General features: G+C 38.5%; 2 protein-coding genes across 3 annotated transcripts; one reads left to right on the top strand and one right to left on the bottom strand.

Moving 5' to 3' along the window:
* The first annotated feature begins 1,682 nt into the window (after positions 1-1,682).
* Positions 1,683-6,820, top strand: LOC140231465 (cytochrome c oxidase assembly protein COX19-like). Its single transcript, XM_072311595.1, has 3 exons — positions 1,683-1,880; positions 3,350-3,461; positions 5,720-6,820. The coding sequence occupies exons 1-3, from the start codon at positions 1,799-1,801 to the stop codon at positions 5,799-5,801; spliced, it is 276 nt and encodes a 91-aa protein (XP_072167696.1). The 5' UTR covers positions 1,683-1,798; the 3' UTR covers positions 5,802-6,820.
* Positions 6,821-9,431: 2,611 nt separating this feature from the next.
* LOC140231953 (transcription elongation factor, mitochondrial-like) lies at positions 9,432-15,371 on the bottom strand. 2 transcript variants are annotated; one of them, XM_072312100.1, is made up of 5 exons: positions 15,259-15,371; positions 13,581-13,897; positions 12,780-12,891; positions 11,629-11,778; positions 9,432-10,480 (listed from the first exon to the last, which is right to left on the bottom strand). In XM_072312100.1, exons 1-5 carry the CDS (start codon positions 15,319-15,321, stop codon positions 10,037-10,039), a joined length of 1,086 nt encoding a protein of 361 aa, XP_072168201.1. In that variant the 5' UTR covers positions 15,322-15,371; the 3' UTR covers positions 9,432-10,036. The 2 variants fall into 2 exon arrangements, with proteins under 2 accessions (XP_072168201.1, XP_072168202.1); XM_072312101.1 differs by having other exon boundaries at positions 13,581-13,891; positions 15,259-15,264.
* Between the last annotated feature and the right edge of the window lie 1,629 nt (positions 15,372-17,000).

Raw genomic sequence — 17,000 nt, 5'->3', positions numbered from 1 at the left:
GATCCAGATCAGACAGAATTACTAGAAGGCACGATACGATTCGCGATTTCACGTTTCGCGGAATAAAAGGGTAACCATGTGAAAATCGGCCAGTGGCAATTTGGCCTATCCCAATACTTTTTCGCCGACCTACTTTACCAGCACATCGCGGTTATACTGATTGAAATGTAGAGTATATCCTTCGATTAAGAACTGCAAGAGCAGTGAAATTTTGATCATTCGGGCATATCCCACATCATGATTAAGAGGGGATATTTACTAGGGCTACACACATAGGGCCTGTATAAATGTACAGAGGCTCAGAATGTATTTTACAGTTAAATGCATTTTAGCCAATGAAGTTATTTTCATTTTTCGGGGTTTTTGGTTTGTTTTTTTTGTTTTTTTTTTTGTTTTTTTTTTTTTTTGGGGGGGGGGGGGTTTGCCCCCGGCTTCTTCTAGGCTCTGACTAACAATAGTTGAACAAATTGTGCACTATCAAATGCATATTTTTTTTTTTTTTTTATTGCAGCATATGGAATTTAACTGTAGAAGCTCCATCAAGGCAATCTGTGATGTGTGCATTAAGCTAGCAATTAAGCACAACTGGCAGAGTCCATTGAGAAGATAATGATTAGGGCATCAGTGGTATATAGCCTAATGATAAAGATTATTTACCTTTTCTTTACTTCAGGGTTGGCCCATTGAGCATCAAAAACTGCATTTCTGCATACCACCTTTTAATAAATCATTTTTACATGATACATAATGTGTACGTATGAACATGGTAAATTGTAAATTACAAATTACCAAAAGAAGAGTGAAAGTTTTGAAAGACTTTGTGCACTGCACAGAGAAGACAGACGAAATATATCAGGGCTCAACATTAGCTGTGGCCCGTTGGCCAGGGGACACTGGCCAAAAATTGATGTCGGGCCATAGCACAAAACTTCCAAAAGGTATAGGCCTAGATCTAATAGAGGCCCCATTGGGCGCGCAACTAAGATTTTAAATGGAGCGTTATGTTTCCTTTTATTTTGGGCCAACAAAATATCAAATTCAAAGATACCAGTCGCCCGAACGAGCCACCAAATGAGAGAGAAAAAAAAAAAAACTGTCGAGGATGCACTGTATTTACATATAGATGATACAACATGTAAATTTGTGAGTTTATATTAAAACAGGCATTGAAAGCAATACTTTATCCTTGCAGTTTTATATGCAAAAATCAGGTGAAAAACAAGATCGAACGACAGCATCAGGATGCCATAGTTTGCAGAATACAGAATACCATTTTAGTTCAATTCAAGTTTATGGTACATCCTCCTTTATAGGAAAAATGAAGAGATTGCATTCTTCGGTATTCATATCCTCCCTGACGTACTACACTGAAGAATTTACTAGTAGTGTCATCCCACCCCTCCCTGCACCCCCCCCCCCCCCCACCCCGTCAATCCCCCTGCAGAGGTATTATAAATATTCTAGATCTACTTGTTTGTTACAAGTAAAATTAAATCTTAACCAAATCTATGTCAGAAAGAGAGAGAGAGGGGGAGAGAGAGGGAGGGGGGGGGGGGGAGCAAACGAGAGATGGGATAGAGTGTTGTGTTTCGCCGTTCTTGTTGGGCCAAGTACAAGTACTAATAACTCATTGGTAGGGCGAATTATTTTTGGACGAAGATCGAGGCGCTTCGATTATTGTGTTGAGCAACAGAGGAGATTTCGCAATAAACTCAAGTGTAGAGACAGAGATTTTGCAATAATTCCGCTCCGCTGCTCCCACTTTCTTAATCTCCAGAATCTCGAATATTGTGCCAAAATGTCCACTGCAATGAATTTCGGAGTGAAGAGCTTCAAGCCAAGGCCTCCGGATAAAGGCAGCTTTCCACTGGATCACGAAGGTACGCAAAAAAGGCTAACGTTCACTGTATTAAAGAAAGACCTAATTCGTAGCCCCATCTATTGCTTCCTGTGTGGTGTGTACGTGTTAAGCTTACAAATTGTAGTTTTGTCAATCACTCGCACTCTGGAAGTCGAAGAGCTCAGCTCAAGAGGTCTATCCTTTAATCTTAGCGTAGGCTTGGGAATAGGGCCTTCCATTCAGCTCACTTCAGACCTGCAGAGCCAAGACGATTTGATTACAGCTAACTGTATGACATAAAATCGTCATTCTTTGCTTTTTAAATGAAATTAAATTTATTTGTTTATTGTCTTCCACCACTTGTAAAATTTAATTAGACTAAGTTTAAGGCATTTTCAACATTTTAGTCAGTTAATAATAGTAGTAATAATGAGTCTTAGAATATCTAACACTTAGCTACAATAACTGGAATGTTTGTTTTATACTGTTGTCAAGACTAAAGTCAATTAACATTAATTCAGTCAGTTAAAATTGACTAATAAAGTGAGCCTTGATCTTGTCAGTCTCAGGTCACTCTTTCCTCTGTTCTTAATGTTGTTGTCCAACATTCTCTATCATTTAAATAAACAATGTACAGTAACATGAAAGCCTAGGTTGTCTCCTGGATTTAAACAGGAGACACGAGGCAAAGACAAAGTACATTATAATACAGAAAAACATGTAGATAGTAAAATACATCTTACATGATAAAAAAAATACAGTCAACAATTACAGTTAAATAAATGATCACAAACAAATTGACCAGAAAGTACATTTATACATAAATTACAATTTGCAATATTTGATTCTATAACATGCATTTCTATCATAATAATACAACTTTATCTCTGTATTTATTTTCTCTTTGCCTCTTACTAAGTCATTCTCTTTTTCCTCTCTCTCTCCCTCTCTCTCTCTCTCTCTCTCTCTTTGCTCTCTCTACCTTCCCCTCCTTATTTTACACATCTCCTTCCTTTCTTATACATGTACCTTTTATCTTACTCCATTACCCATTAATTCGTTTAACACCTTATTAATTTCTTCTCCAAAACTCCACTTTATTTGAACAACAATCCATTAACAATATTATTATTATACATCATGTACTAGAAGTAGCAGAAGTAATAGCCCAACCAGATGCTGTGAAACAGCGACTGGGCTGTGTACAGTTACAAAAGTACATGTAGTAGTAATAGCAGCATTACCATATAATAAAATATCAGTAAAAAGTTTTGTATTTATTATCATTATCTATTTATTATTATCATCATCACTGTTATCATTATTCATTCAGTGGCTTGAAATTGTGTTACCCAGCATTTCCCTAATTTGAGATCTAAGACTAAATCATCACAGTGAATAATCATCAATCTTGATTTGAGAATCCATGATCTCAGAGGTGATGTAAACATATCTATTACATACACTAAGCTGTAGTACACTGTATTATACTTCCCATATTCTTTACAGGAGAATGCAAGAAATTCAAAGAGCTGTTCATGGACTGTCTGAGGGAGAAGAACCATGACTCACACAAATGCCGACTTGAGTCCAAAGACTATCTGGAATGCAGAATGGAGAGGTATGCAGAGCTACCAAATCTTCCTGTTTTACTTGAATGGAGACTGACTGAAAGTGACAATTCTCATGAACTAAGAAGAGTAAATCCTCATCATTTTCATTTTATTCCTGACTGAGCAGAATGTAATGTGAGATATAGACAACAAAACATTAGAACAAGGCAAGTGCCATATCTCGCCCATTCGCGTACAAGAAATTGTATGCAAATGGGATATAACAGATTTTAAAAAAAGGGATATAACAGAGAAAAATAGATATATAAAAGGGTAAAAATTTATGGCAAAAAAAGAAACATGCCATAAAAACTTAACATTGGGCCCTTAAAATTTGTTGACCCCTGCCTGTGACCTTTGACCTTGTGACCATCCACTCCCCAAGGGACATCTACCATCCAAGTTTAGTCACAAATGGAGTTATGGATCAAACATTATGACCCATAATAGAAAAGCGCCATAAAAACTTAACATTGGGCTCTAAAAGTTCGTTGACCCCTGCTTGTGAGCTTTGACCTTGTGGTGATCATCCACTCCCCAAGGGACATCTACCATCCAAGTTTAGTCACAAACGGACCTATGGATCAAAAGTTATGACCCATACAACGCGCCATAAAAACTTAACATTGGGCTCTAAAAGTTCGTTGACCCATGCTTGTGACCTTTGACCTTGTGGTGATCATCCACTCCCCAAGGGACATATACCATCCAAGTTTAGTCACAAACTGACCTATGGATCAAAAGTTATGACCCATAATAGAAATGCGCCATAAAAACTTAACATTGGGCTCTAAAAGTTCGTTGACCCATGCTTGTGACCATTGACCTTGTGGTGACCATCCACTCCCCAAGGGACATCTACCATCCAAGTTTGGTTACAAATGGAGTTATGGATCAGAAGTTATGACCCATAATAGAAACGCGCCATAAAAACTTAACATTGGGCCCGAAAGTTCATTGACCCCTGCCTGTGAGCTTTGACCTTGAGGTGACCTCCATATATGGTAAAATGTGAAACTTTGTATGCCCCCTCTTCCCTCAAAGTTTGATTGCAATTGAAGCCCAGAGTAAAGAGTTATTGAAGTTTTTGTAGCGTTACAGACAGACGATGAATGGACGGACAGACGCCGCAGGCGATCCCTTAGTCTGCCCTCACCTCCGGTGGGCTCGACAAAAATCACAATGCAGTTAGACATCAGCGATACATTTGTCTTTCTTTTATATCTAGAACAACAAAAAATCTTTCAAAGTTGTTAAATTTGCACTTACATAGCATATATATCAACATAGACTTTCACATTGTTTCTAAGCATATTATAAATGAAAGAGCACTTGACTTACTACCTCTTTCAGAATCCAGGATTAATATTGACCTCAATCTGTGTCAGTAACAAGTCAAAGGAATGTGTATGTTTTATTTTTAAAAATACATTTTTTGGGGTTGTTGTTATATTTTCTTTATATCATAATTCCACTATTTAAAGTACTGTGACATCAAGAATTGTTGTACTGTAGTCTCTTCCAGTGATAATGGCACATGGATTTAACCATTCAACCAAAATTGAAAATTCATAACTTTTGAACAGATTGTCTTGATTTCCCTCAAACACCTCTAATATGTACTACACTGTATGGTACTACAGCTGTACTGTTTCGGCAGTTTTATGTTTGAGGTCAATTCCCTTTAGCTTCATCAATACGCATCTAGATGCGTATTCTATTATGACAGACAATGTGACTACATGAAAAGCAGGGGCATCCCTCTCGGCTGTACGCAACACGCAGAATTGCTCTATGTACCTCTGACATTATCACACCAAAACAAAAATCATAAATCTCATTGCTCATGGCCGTCTCTCCAATTTTTCTTTTTCTCTCTTGTCTCTCTCTCTCACCAAATTACATAATTCATTAATACCACACTCTCACACCTCCCTCATATAATGTAGTACAGCAAATTTGAGTCCTAATGTATTACTAAATACATTGTACAGTGTACATGTATCAAAGAAAGTTTACATCTACAGTACTGGGTATTGTCATGACATTTGTACTACTGAGTTCGAGAATTAGATTAATGATCATCTCCTCTCTGTGTTTTTGCTGTAGATGATATCTTGTACTAAACCCATGATTGATACATACATACTTGATGATGCCACACCGTATCTGTTTCCATGAATATCGCCCTCTTGGTCTGTCTTTGGTCAGTTCGCATAACTCATATTCTTGTGTTCAATTTGCTTCACATTCTACACCACTCCAGGGATCTCATGAAGAGAGAGCCTTTAGCAAAACTTGGATTTGCCGACATGGAAGAATCAAAGTCAATGCCCAAGACGTCATGATGAATGGCCCCAAAAACTGTTGATGGCTGGTCTACTCTGATGTAGATTCCACCTACAAATCAACGAACGCAAGGTCAAAGTTTGCGCCTAGCTACAACGAATGGTGGACTTGGTGAAATAGAAGAGATCCAGTGCAATCAACGGCCAACAACTGATTTAATTCCCTCGATTATGTCCGCAGTTCATGGCATGATGTTGTGGGGATTCAAAGCAGCATATGCAGCTAGTTTGCAAGATGGCTGTGTGCAAGTAGTGATGATTTCCACCTTCCAAAGAGGCAGCTGTTCAGTGTGGCTCATGGGAGTTCTCAGTGTAGGGTTTTGTACCGAGAAGGCTATGGATGGTAGAAGTATGACACTGGATATGAATCGGGTTGTGCTTTGTAATTATGATACATAATATGTGATCTTGTCTTTTATAGGACATAAAATGTATGCGTCGCATTTCCTCATTCTATGCTTTATGTATGGCGTATCAAAATGTTGACTCAAAGCCTAGGAATGGCATTGTATCTAACGTCATATGTAGTGTACTGTATTTCCCAATTGCATGAACACTATTTCTATTGATGTAATGTATAAATGTGTCTGTGAACACTGGTGGTACAGTCTATTACCATGGTAAGAGTGGTAAAGTCTTAACTTAACAGATTTCACTTTTATGGGAAAAGAAAGAACCATAAGGAAATTGACTTATACCGGTAGATACCTGTACACATCTAGATTATTATTACAGCTGTATTATTATTTTTTTGCTCTACCCCACACATTTTTGTTTGTTTTTTTCAGAACATTGATTTATGTCATACACCTTACATTGTAATGTTCTTTATTATACATTGTACTGATAAAAGAATGATATGGTAAATAAATACATGATGATATTAATCGCATTACAAAGTTACTATACAGTAGCAGGCTAAATAAGGTAAAAATTTATTTCATAAATGACATTAATAATCCAAAGAAGAACAATTACAAATGTATATGAAGTTAACAATTGCATTGCACTTTTTTATTGTCAAAATATGACAGCATGGAGATTAAAATAATACATGATCTACTAAATAACAACTGATTCCGTGGTTAGTTCTTCAGTTGAATACAAACTGTACATGTACAGTGTACACCAACAAAGCCTATTATGAGGTCAATCACACATTTGTTATGATGGTACAGTTGACTCCTGTTATAACGAAGTCCTTGGGACTAACTTTTTTTCTTTCGTTATATCGGAATTTTGTTACAACCGAACAAATAAACAGTAAAATACATGGAGTGGATAATGTTGCTGCATGAATTTTTTCTTCATTGTAACCAGAAATTTGTTATACATTGTAACAGGAGTGCACTGTATCATGCAATATTTTGATGCACACTAACGGAGAAAGAACTTGGTTGTTTCAGATGTACATGTAGTTAAGAACTAATTTGTATAGTACTCTGTGATTACATCATTAAAATTACTTTCAAAACAGGGGGTAAAAAGCTTAGAGGATGTCTGCCAAGTCATGATTTTGGGAGGTAGAGGGGAGGAAGGTGTTGATGACATTTTATGTCATCAGTGTTCTAAAAGATGCATTGTACATGTACCCATCCTAATGTCTTCATCTTTCTCCTGGGAATGGGATCACGGGAAGTACCAGCTGCAACAGAGGGTCATTTTATCCAAAATCAAAAACATTTATAAGGACAAGCCACAGGAAAACAGTAAGAGCAAAAACCAAAATGAGACTAAATGGACTGAAGTACAGTAGGACAGCGACAAACCCCCCTGCCCTACAGGTGGATTAGATTTCTTACATATATTTTAGCAGTACAACCAGTATATATAGCATTAGTACCAACTTCCCACCAACAACACACTGCACATACAGTGCACTCCCGTTATAACAAACACGGTTATAACGAAATTCCGGTTACAACGAAATAAAATTTAGGGCCGCAACATTATCAACTCTACAGTGTATGTATTTTTATTGTTTATTCATTCGGTTATAACGAAATTTCGTTATAACGAAAGAAAACTGCCGGTCCCGAGGACTTCGTTATAACGGGAGTCCACTGTATTCTCAAATATACATTCAAAGAGCAAAACAAAACAAAACAAAACACAAAAATCTAGACTTTTCTGCAAATGCATACAGCTGCATAACTTGGGACTAGGGTACGTTTCCTTCAGTCCCTGCATACTTTTCATGTAATCTCGACAAATGCCACCAACAACTTTGAGCGACAATTGGATATCTGCTTCTGCTTTGAATAATTACACTGTAATGAGTTTAAGAGCCATTACAGTCCAAGTCTATACCAACCAAATAACAAGAGACCTGGGGGTCTCGCGCTCATCAGAGTATGTCGCAATTCACTTTCCATGCATTCTTGCAGGCTCTTGCGTGAGAATATGGGAAACTTGGGGTGGGGCAGCTAGGGACAAGGTGTCCATTTGCATATTCCATCACACTGATAAAACTACCTGCCAAGTACACTGTACTTATAAAGTTGGACTATGCTGTTTGGAAAAAAAAAAAAGACTTCAAGCTCTATCACTTCTGATTCTAGAGAAGAATGTTATTGAATACCGGTATTCCTATCAACATGTTACAAGAATTGGGCCCCGAGGGGAGCATGGTGCCCATTCAAACAAGTTTGGTGAAAATCCATTATGTTGTTTTTCAAGAAGAGTAAAATGTACAATTTAGGCCTGCATTTGGCCCCTCTCAACCCCCACGGATCTGCAATGAACAAACTTGAAACTACAGTCATCAATGTACTAACTCGTGGTATTACCCCTGTTGGGGCAGGGTGCCCATTTGAAGGAATAGAGATCCTATTCCTGTAGGGATGCTACCTGCCAAGTTTGGTGAAAACTCATCGTGGGGTTTTCAAGAAGATGAAAATGTATACTTTAGGCTCCCATTACAACCCTTCGCACCCCTGATTCCACCATAAACAAACTTGAAACTAGAGTCATACGAAGACAATTTTTAAAGATTTGAACAAATTGAGATCCTACCCTGTAGGGATGCTACGTACCACGTTGGTGAAAATCGGTCATGGGGTTTTCAAGAAGAAGATGAAAATGTAAAAAGTTTACGCATGACACATGACAGACGACGGATGCCGTATGAAGAGCTATCACAATAGCTCACTTGAGCCTTCATCTCAGGTGAGCTAAAAAAATCATACCTGTGTGGAAGACAATAATACCTTAGACTGGCAAACAATGGGGAACGGAGGGGATTTGTCTCTTCTTTACATACATTGTATGCCAATTTACAACTGACAAAACATTATCTCTTCTTTTTCTCTAAAAAACAAAATACACACACAAACACACATACATACACACACACAAATACAATGGACTCTCAATACCCACCTCCCCCCCCCCCCCCAAAAAAAAAGGGGGGTGGAGGGGAGAGCTCTTTGGAACCAGTGACATCACTTTGTAAATTTTACTTCATGACAAGGTTTGAAAAAAAAAAAATTAACTCAAGGGCAAAGAGACAACAAAAATCATGTTGCTACACGGGTTTTGTACCAGTGTTCTTTATAACAAGAGTCCACTACATTGCCTCATAGATATTTCTGGGTCCCTTTTTTTTTTTTGTTCTTTTTTTTTTTTTTTTTTTGCAATTTACATTGCACAAGGTGTGCAAGTCATTTGCATATTATTTCAGAATGTAAAATGACGAAGCAATCTGCAACCGTATGGAATAACCCAATCAGGAGGCAAGTATTATAAACCCGATGAAAATCACACACATTCATAACAATTTTAATGTTTTGATCAAAATAAAACCTGCAAATCAGTCAAGTAATAACTGCTTTACTACCCATTATTCTGCAAATGCAAGCTGATTTCTCTTTATATCACTAGTCTTTGTCAGGTTTTATACGTATATCATACATACTGCACCATAAAAATATTCTTCAGAATAATTTCCTGCATCCTATAGATGTAGCGCGACAATCGTTACATTTCAGCAAGGTTATCATAATGCTAGAAAAGATGGTAAAAAGTGGATGATCTTGGTAAAAAAATCAGAAATCAGTTGAAGCTTTTGCCAAACACAACCAAGAACCCATCAATATAAATCAAACTGCATTTGCATCCACTGCTGGTGCATCATCAGGCCTTTGGTTATGGCTTACTCTTTGAGCTATCCATGCATGAAAGCTGCATCATGAGTATTCACTTATGAATTTTGAGAGATAGAGGTTTGGTAGAAATCATTTTAACTTAAATCCAGGCTTTGAGTCCATGTAGATATCGTAGAAAGCGACGGCTCTCAGGAGACAGTTTGCGAGATGCTCCCTCTCGTACTTGCTGGATTCCTCAAAGGTGAGGGCATTTTCGTACAGAATCCTGACGGGGAACCAGGCATTTCTGCGCTCTGTTCCCTCGCTTAGTAACGTCCTGACAAGATTCTGGCCACTCTTACGCTGGCTGCCCACGAGGAGACCGAAGTGCTTTCCGACAGCGTTTTGCGGAAGGGAGATGGCTCGCACCTCTCCTGAGTCGTGGATGTTGCTGTTGAGACTGGTGTAGAACATCGTTTCTAGGCAACGGATGAAGAGCATGGTCTGGAAGGTGCCCTTGTTTAGGGAGGTGAAAGACTTGTGCTCCAGGACATACAGGTCAGTATGAGGCATCTCGTCAATGAGGCTGGATACCTGAGGAGTACGAAAGGTACATCAAGGCAAACCTGTCTTTATAATGTGATGAAATGAGTCCACTAATTACTGTATATAATACAAGCTGTACAGTGCGCTTTAGTTTGTCATTTGATTAGACTAAGATTGCAAATCCAAAGTACAGTACTTATAAACAGGCTTCTCTGTGCATTGCTACAAATTTATCATCTCCCTATAAGAAAAAAAAATCAAGTCTTTTGAGAATACAGACTTTCAGCAGGTGTCCAACCCGTATTGTTTGTGTATATGTGAATGATTGTTATCAAAATTACATGTTATGTGGTTGAATCCCATAACAAAATTCACACCACTGCACTGCAGTCTTCAAGTAGATTACTGGCCTGTTATAGCAAGCCAATACAATGTATATGCATGACCTTACACTCTTGCATTCTAAATCTAAACATAACAAATTTAAAAAATACAAATGTAACATCTGACATCATGCAATAAAATCTTATCTGCTGCCCTAAACCAAGATGTCTCTCACAAAAATTCATGAAAGTGTATACACATGTCACATTTTGCTACAAATTGATCAATACATATCAGTCTCTAAGACTTTAATATCATATTTCATGAAATGAATTCCCAAGTGATATTTTTGAATTTGACCACATTATCTCTATGTTTTCCTTTGGAAATCCCAAATTTATTTTGTTACAGCATTTATTTTGTAATGGCCAATCTCGCGATAAGAGTTGAGTAGCGTTTTTACATAGACTTGTGTTGATGGAAATTTTGGACTTGGAAAATTTCCTCGTAATAATCGATATCTCATTATACCAGTGTTCGTTGAATATCGAGTTTCCTCTGTATCACAAAATGATAATATAAAGCTGAAAGAGCACCTCAAAAACAAATCCTCTCTGAGAAAGTGAATAGTCCTCTCTAGTCCTCTCACTGGGTTTAAAAAAAAAAAAAAGGAGAGAGAGAGATGCGTCAATGCCTTCAAATATGTGGGGTTTACTCCAAAATAGCTTTCACAAAGGGTTTAGAGTTCCTTTAAAAAAGTATCTCAATGGAATAAATTTCCTTCAAACAAGATTATGTGCAGAAGAGCCCTGGAACCATCAAGCCACAAGATTAGTGTTTTGGTAACAATGTACAAGGCAAAGAAAACTTACCAGTCTAAGGTAGTTGAGTGGGTCCCACTTGCCAGGTGAAATCCCCTCAATTGGCTGGAAGCGCCACTGGTGGACCCATCTCTGTCGGTCCATGTGTGACCAAGCTACGTGCTTCAGTCCCACATCAATGGCAGTAATATCCTGTAAATTCTGCGAGTTGAAAGTGAGCAAAGATAAACTGTGGCTGCGTCATAGAAACAGAAGTTCACAGTATGTTTTCAATAAGGAGGTCCAAAGCTTGATTTTGGCCCCAAATTCAAGAGTGTTTGTTCTACACAAGACACTTTACCAACAATATTCCTCTCTGCAAAAGAGCGTTTGATGAAAGCATGATCACCACGGAAGTTGAAAATCAATGAATTGCATTTTAATAGCATATACATTGTATGTGGGCACAGTATGGCAACCTGGGTGGAATGCTGCACCTGCAAGGTGGAGTTACACTACTGCAGGTTTGATTCCAGCGACCAGTGAAACAATGTGTTGGCAAGAGCTCTGAGAACTAGAACACAGCAGAATAGGGCTGTATAAAAGAATAAACTCTTACTGTCACAACCAATATGGATTCATGATCGTCAGACAAACATATTCTAGCTGCCATCAGTGTGTAATCGATTGTACGAATGGGACTGGATGAAAATCCCCCATGGCAGTACACAATTCTCCGGATGTGTGCCTTAGAGACTACCTACCTTTTTAAATAATCATTTCTATAAATATTGATATAAATTTATTTTCATCATACGTTTTACCAATGATTATATTCCCATAGAACTAAGTTCTGGCCCATTAAACTTTATGTACAGACTACTAATTTGTCAAATGATCAGAATGATAATAATCAAAAGTATAAACTTTAAGCCCCCTTCCAAAGTATGATAAGTACAACTTATGTTTTTTGTTCTTTCCTCGTGTTATTTCACTTTTTTTATTTTATTGATTTGTTATTTTTTATTTTTTTGAGGGGGGGGGGGGGGGGGGGGGAAGAACCTTACCTGAACAAACAAACACCACACACCTACTCTATATCACATCACATACATGTACATGTTGTACATGTACATACATACCAACATGTAGTTTGTTGGGTGGCACATTTACACAAGCTTTTAATACAGATTTTTCTTAATGGTATAACATCAGGAATGTACCTGGAGTCTTTCCCTTGTCAAGGTTAGGTGATTGGTGCCTTGTGTTTCAATTCTAGTGGTCCTCTGTTGAACCCCTCTACAGAGATCCTTCCTCAGATTGTCTAGTGTTCTCCTGCACAAGATAGAAAAAGTAATGCAAGAGGTGAAACTCACTGAGACACTGTGGTACAGCAAGACTGCAAGAGAGTAATTTTGTCACAGGCACACACATACATGCACAATGTACATGTAATTTGTTGTAAGATAATGCAAACCACCAATGTTTGTTTGTTTGTTTTTTGTTTTGTTTTTTTAATTCCACCACCTCTTACATTACTGCACATTGATATGCTGGCATCACAGGATGAGAAACAGTTGTTGACACACACCTCATAGGTCACTACCAGTGCTGGAAAATAAAATATCATGATCTTATAAACATTAATTAGCTTTGAATGAGGATTCATATCACAGTGCACGCCATTAAAAATTTAAAACAAACACAGTTATCATGAAATTTTGGTTACAACGAAGGAAAAATTCAGGCTGCAACATACTCGGCTCTCTGTTTTTTATTGTTCATTTGTTCAGTTATAACAAAATTTTGATATAAAGAAAGAAAACTGCCGGTCCTGTGGACTTCATTATAATGGGAGTCCACTGTATACATCATCAGATCCTATATATGTAAGCTAAATCTGGTTGTAGCAGTAGTAGTAAAATCATCATCCCTAATAGTATCATCATTCTCATAATTAAAGACCATTATGAAGTGATTACTGTTCTTGTACAACTACAAGCTTTATGAAAAAATTCACTCACCTTCCAATGCCAGGAATGAGCAGGATGTCGTCCAGCTTCTCAAATAATCCGTGCTTCTCTCTGTGCAGCACTATCCCCTCCGCGGTCTTGCTACTGACAAACTTGAGCATCCTCAGCTCAGATTCAGGCAATGTGTTCAACAGACCCAAGAGGGCAGCGGTGTCATTTTCCTCTGAGCTAGCCAAACCTGTTGCATCGCTTCCAGAGGAGCAGCGAGTCTCTGGGGATGTTGCCACTGAAGATGAGGTTGCTGCCTCTGAAGATGAGGTTGGTGTGAACATGCCAGTGCTGCACAGGGAACATGGCTGGCTCTGGGACTTTAAGATGTAGAATTGAAGATTAATACAAGTTATCACATTCTCCATATCCTAAAAGTGTTCTATTTTAATGGTTGTTCAGGCTAAATCAATTCTGCGAAAAAAAATTCCAACTAAAAAGTTCATCATTTTACCATTATGGCTGGACATCTGCTGTTAACTCTTCTGAACGAGCATCAGTGAAGGCTACAATCTTGTACAATTGTAGGAACATGTAAATCATACAGAAACACAGGACGTACAGTAGATTCTACTTTCAAAGTTTCTTCCGAGAATGAACATCATATAAGGTCACATCAGATATCAGCCTGTCACACCAAGAAAAACAGATTTTGCTTTTTCCTTTGAATATCTACTTGAGAATACATCATTACATATCCTACTTGAAAATACATGTACTCCCAAATTCGGGAAAAAAAAATGTACTTCTTTAATTGTAAAATGCTATTAAATACAAGGAAATGAATAGCCAAATACTTTATTTGATCCGTGTAATGTATGCATGAATATGCACATAATGGTAAAATGCTCACTTTTAATGCAATAATATTAATTATCTCCTTCATCAGTCCGGAGGTGCAGTGACAGTGTATTGATAAGAAGATATGAAGAAAAACTGACAAGGATTGGTTCTGTATTTAAAAAAAAAAAAAAATCTCCACATAGGATTTCAACATTTTCTCTGAAATAAAGCGCATTAAACATTGTTAAAGTCAAGAACCTCTTACATTGTATTTGGTCTGCATATCAAAACCATTTAGAACAGCAGCTTGCACTTGGGAGTTGGGGCATAAATTTAGAGCATAAAAAACAGTGGAATGCTCAATACTAGAACCTACATGTATGCATAAATTTGCACAAAGTGGAAAGAGAATCCACTCCTTCTCTAACGCACCTCCCTGGTCGCATAATGTAGCAATGCCAATGGCAACGCTCATTCAGTGGCATAATTTTGGCAATGCAGATTTCGTGCATGTGTGGATTTAAATACACAAATACAATTTACAAAGCAACTGAAATAGCAAAAGGAAAGGTAAATACAATACCCAAAGCCAGATAATAGGCTGCCATAATTTCAACTAATAACGTTAGACTCTTATATTTCTTAGATATCTAGTAAAAGACATATTTCTAGTGCATATAGTGACCAGCTCTAGACTTATTAGTGTAAATTAACGTGCCCACGTTTCCCAAATATAATCCTACACAACTCTCTACATGGATTTCAGTTAGTGGGTCTAAAGGACGATGCAACATGACTCTAGCTTGACTCCCCCCTCGGCCTCCATTCCGCCGATGCGTTATGGTCTATTTACTGAGCTTTTCTCTTCTCATTGTCTCCATTTCCATCCAAATCTCACCCATGCAATCTTTGGCCAGCACTGGAGAAAACGTGTCCGAGCGAGACTCCCGAGAGACATCATATCGACATCATGTTAAACGACACTTCGCTCCGAGCTCCGCAGAGTAAACATCCGTTCGGTCGCAAAGAGTACTTTTGAGTGCAGTGTGTAGGATCTTTGCTTGTGTGTGTAGCGCCCGTGGCCCGTAGCGCCGCGCCGCACGGGTAGCGCCCACGTACAAAGTACGTAGCAAGTGTGTAGCGTCCAGTGGTAGCGCCGCATGCAGGTGTTTGCACTACTGCACTTGCAGTGTGTCCCTTTAAAGGGACTGGGGAGGAGTGTTGGAACCCAAAATGCAAAAGTACTATTTCATGAAGTGAAACAGGCAAAAACAAGGGTCAATGCCTATGAAAGGACTAAGCAATGAAAAAGAATCGATGAAAAATACGGCATTATGAAGATATCTATGATTTTGTGAAGAGCGTTACATGTAACGCTTGTCAAAATCACAGGGGGTCGGCTTAGAGGCTCTCCGTTCAAGTGTTGTTTTTGCCTCCCTCTTTTGTCCGATTTTGGCACAGCGTTGATTTGTTGCCTTCTCCTCGGCGAAAAGCAAGCCCAAGATAGAGTGTACAGCTGTACATCGACGCGCCGCGATCGCGAGGCGAAACCCGGGTGCCTGTTCACTGGCTAGCGAGCGTTATCGGTGCATTTCCCGGCATCCGCCCGGCAGCTAGCTAGCACGGGTCCGCTCGAACTCTGCTGGCTGCGTATATAGGCCTACTTACCGTACCACTCCATCCACACAACAATGGAGCCGCAGGAGGAGAGCGAGAGATCTGTCTCCAAGAAGAGGAAGACCATGAAAACCAGTGACAGAGTATGGAGATGGCGACAGAAAAATAAAATGAAGTCAATCCCAATTCCCCTCAAGACACTAGGGGCTGAACGACAGAGATGTCATTTCACTTCTGCTGGATCGGTAATGAATTTGTGAAACTCGGAAGACTTCATTCAGTTCAGTGTGAGTAACAGTTAACTTCAGTTAGGACCTACAATGTTAGTGTATATTGCTGATAGAGATGTCACTTAGAGGATCTACACACACTATACTATTGTTATGAGTAGGCCTAGAATCTAGATTAGTAGTTTTGTTAGGTGTCCTATGCCCCACCCGGAAAGAGTTCCTTATGTCCCCCCCCCCCCCCCACCAACTTGCACAAAACAAACAAACTAGGCCTACCATTCCTTTTTACCGATAATAAACTAAATAAAGGTTATGCCATTTATGGGAAGACTTCCATATTATTAAACCTTTATTTAGTCCACCATTAGCAAAAACAAAAACAAAAAACAACAACAAAAAAACAACAGCAACCTATCGAACCATATTTGTGCAAACTAGTGGGGGGGGGGGGGGGACATAAGGAACTCTTTCCCCACACCCTAACTTGTTTCTATTATGGTAAACTAAAAGATATATCACAATTTGCCTGAGATTTTACTGACATTTGAAGAAAGGCCACATGCAGATTCACAAAGCCAAAGGTGTACCGGTATTCAGAATGCGATTGAGGTAGTATGGTAGGTATCCTAGACCAATGTTCTACCATTCCTAGTCCGAGGCCCTTTTTCTCTGCCAATATATTAGATAACTGGAATTTTTTTTTTTCTGCGTAATGACATATCCCAAATTTGGCTCAACAGTTCTCCTTTTTGAAATGTGCTTCTGGCAATTGCACAAAATCGCTGTTCACATT

This window comes from Diadema setosum, chromosome 8, assembly GCF_964275005.1.
Source record: "Diadema setosum chromosome 8, eeDiaSeto1, whole genome shotgun sequence".
In the NCBI taxonomy this organism is placed as follows: domain Eukaryota; kingdom Metazoa; phylum Echinodermata; class Echinoidea; order Diadematoida; family Diadematidae; genus Diadema; species Diadema setosum.
The sequence above is the reverse complement of the archived record's forward strand: the minus strand, read 5'-3'. Positions and strand labels throughout refer to the sequence as shown.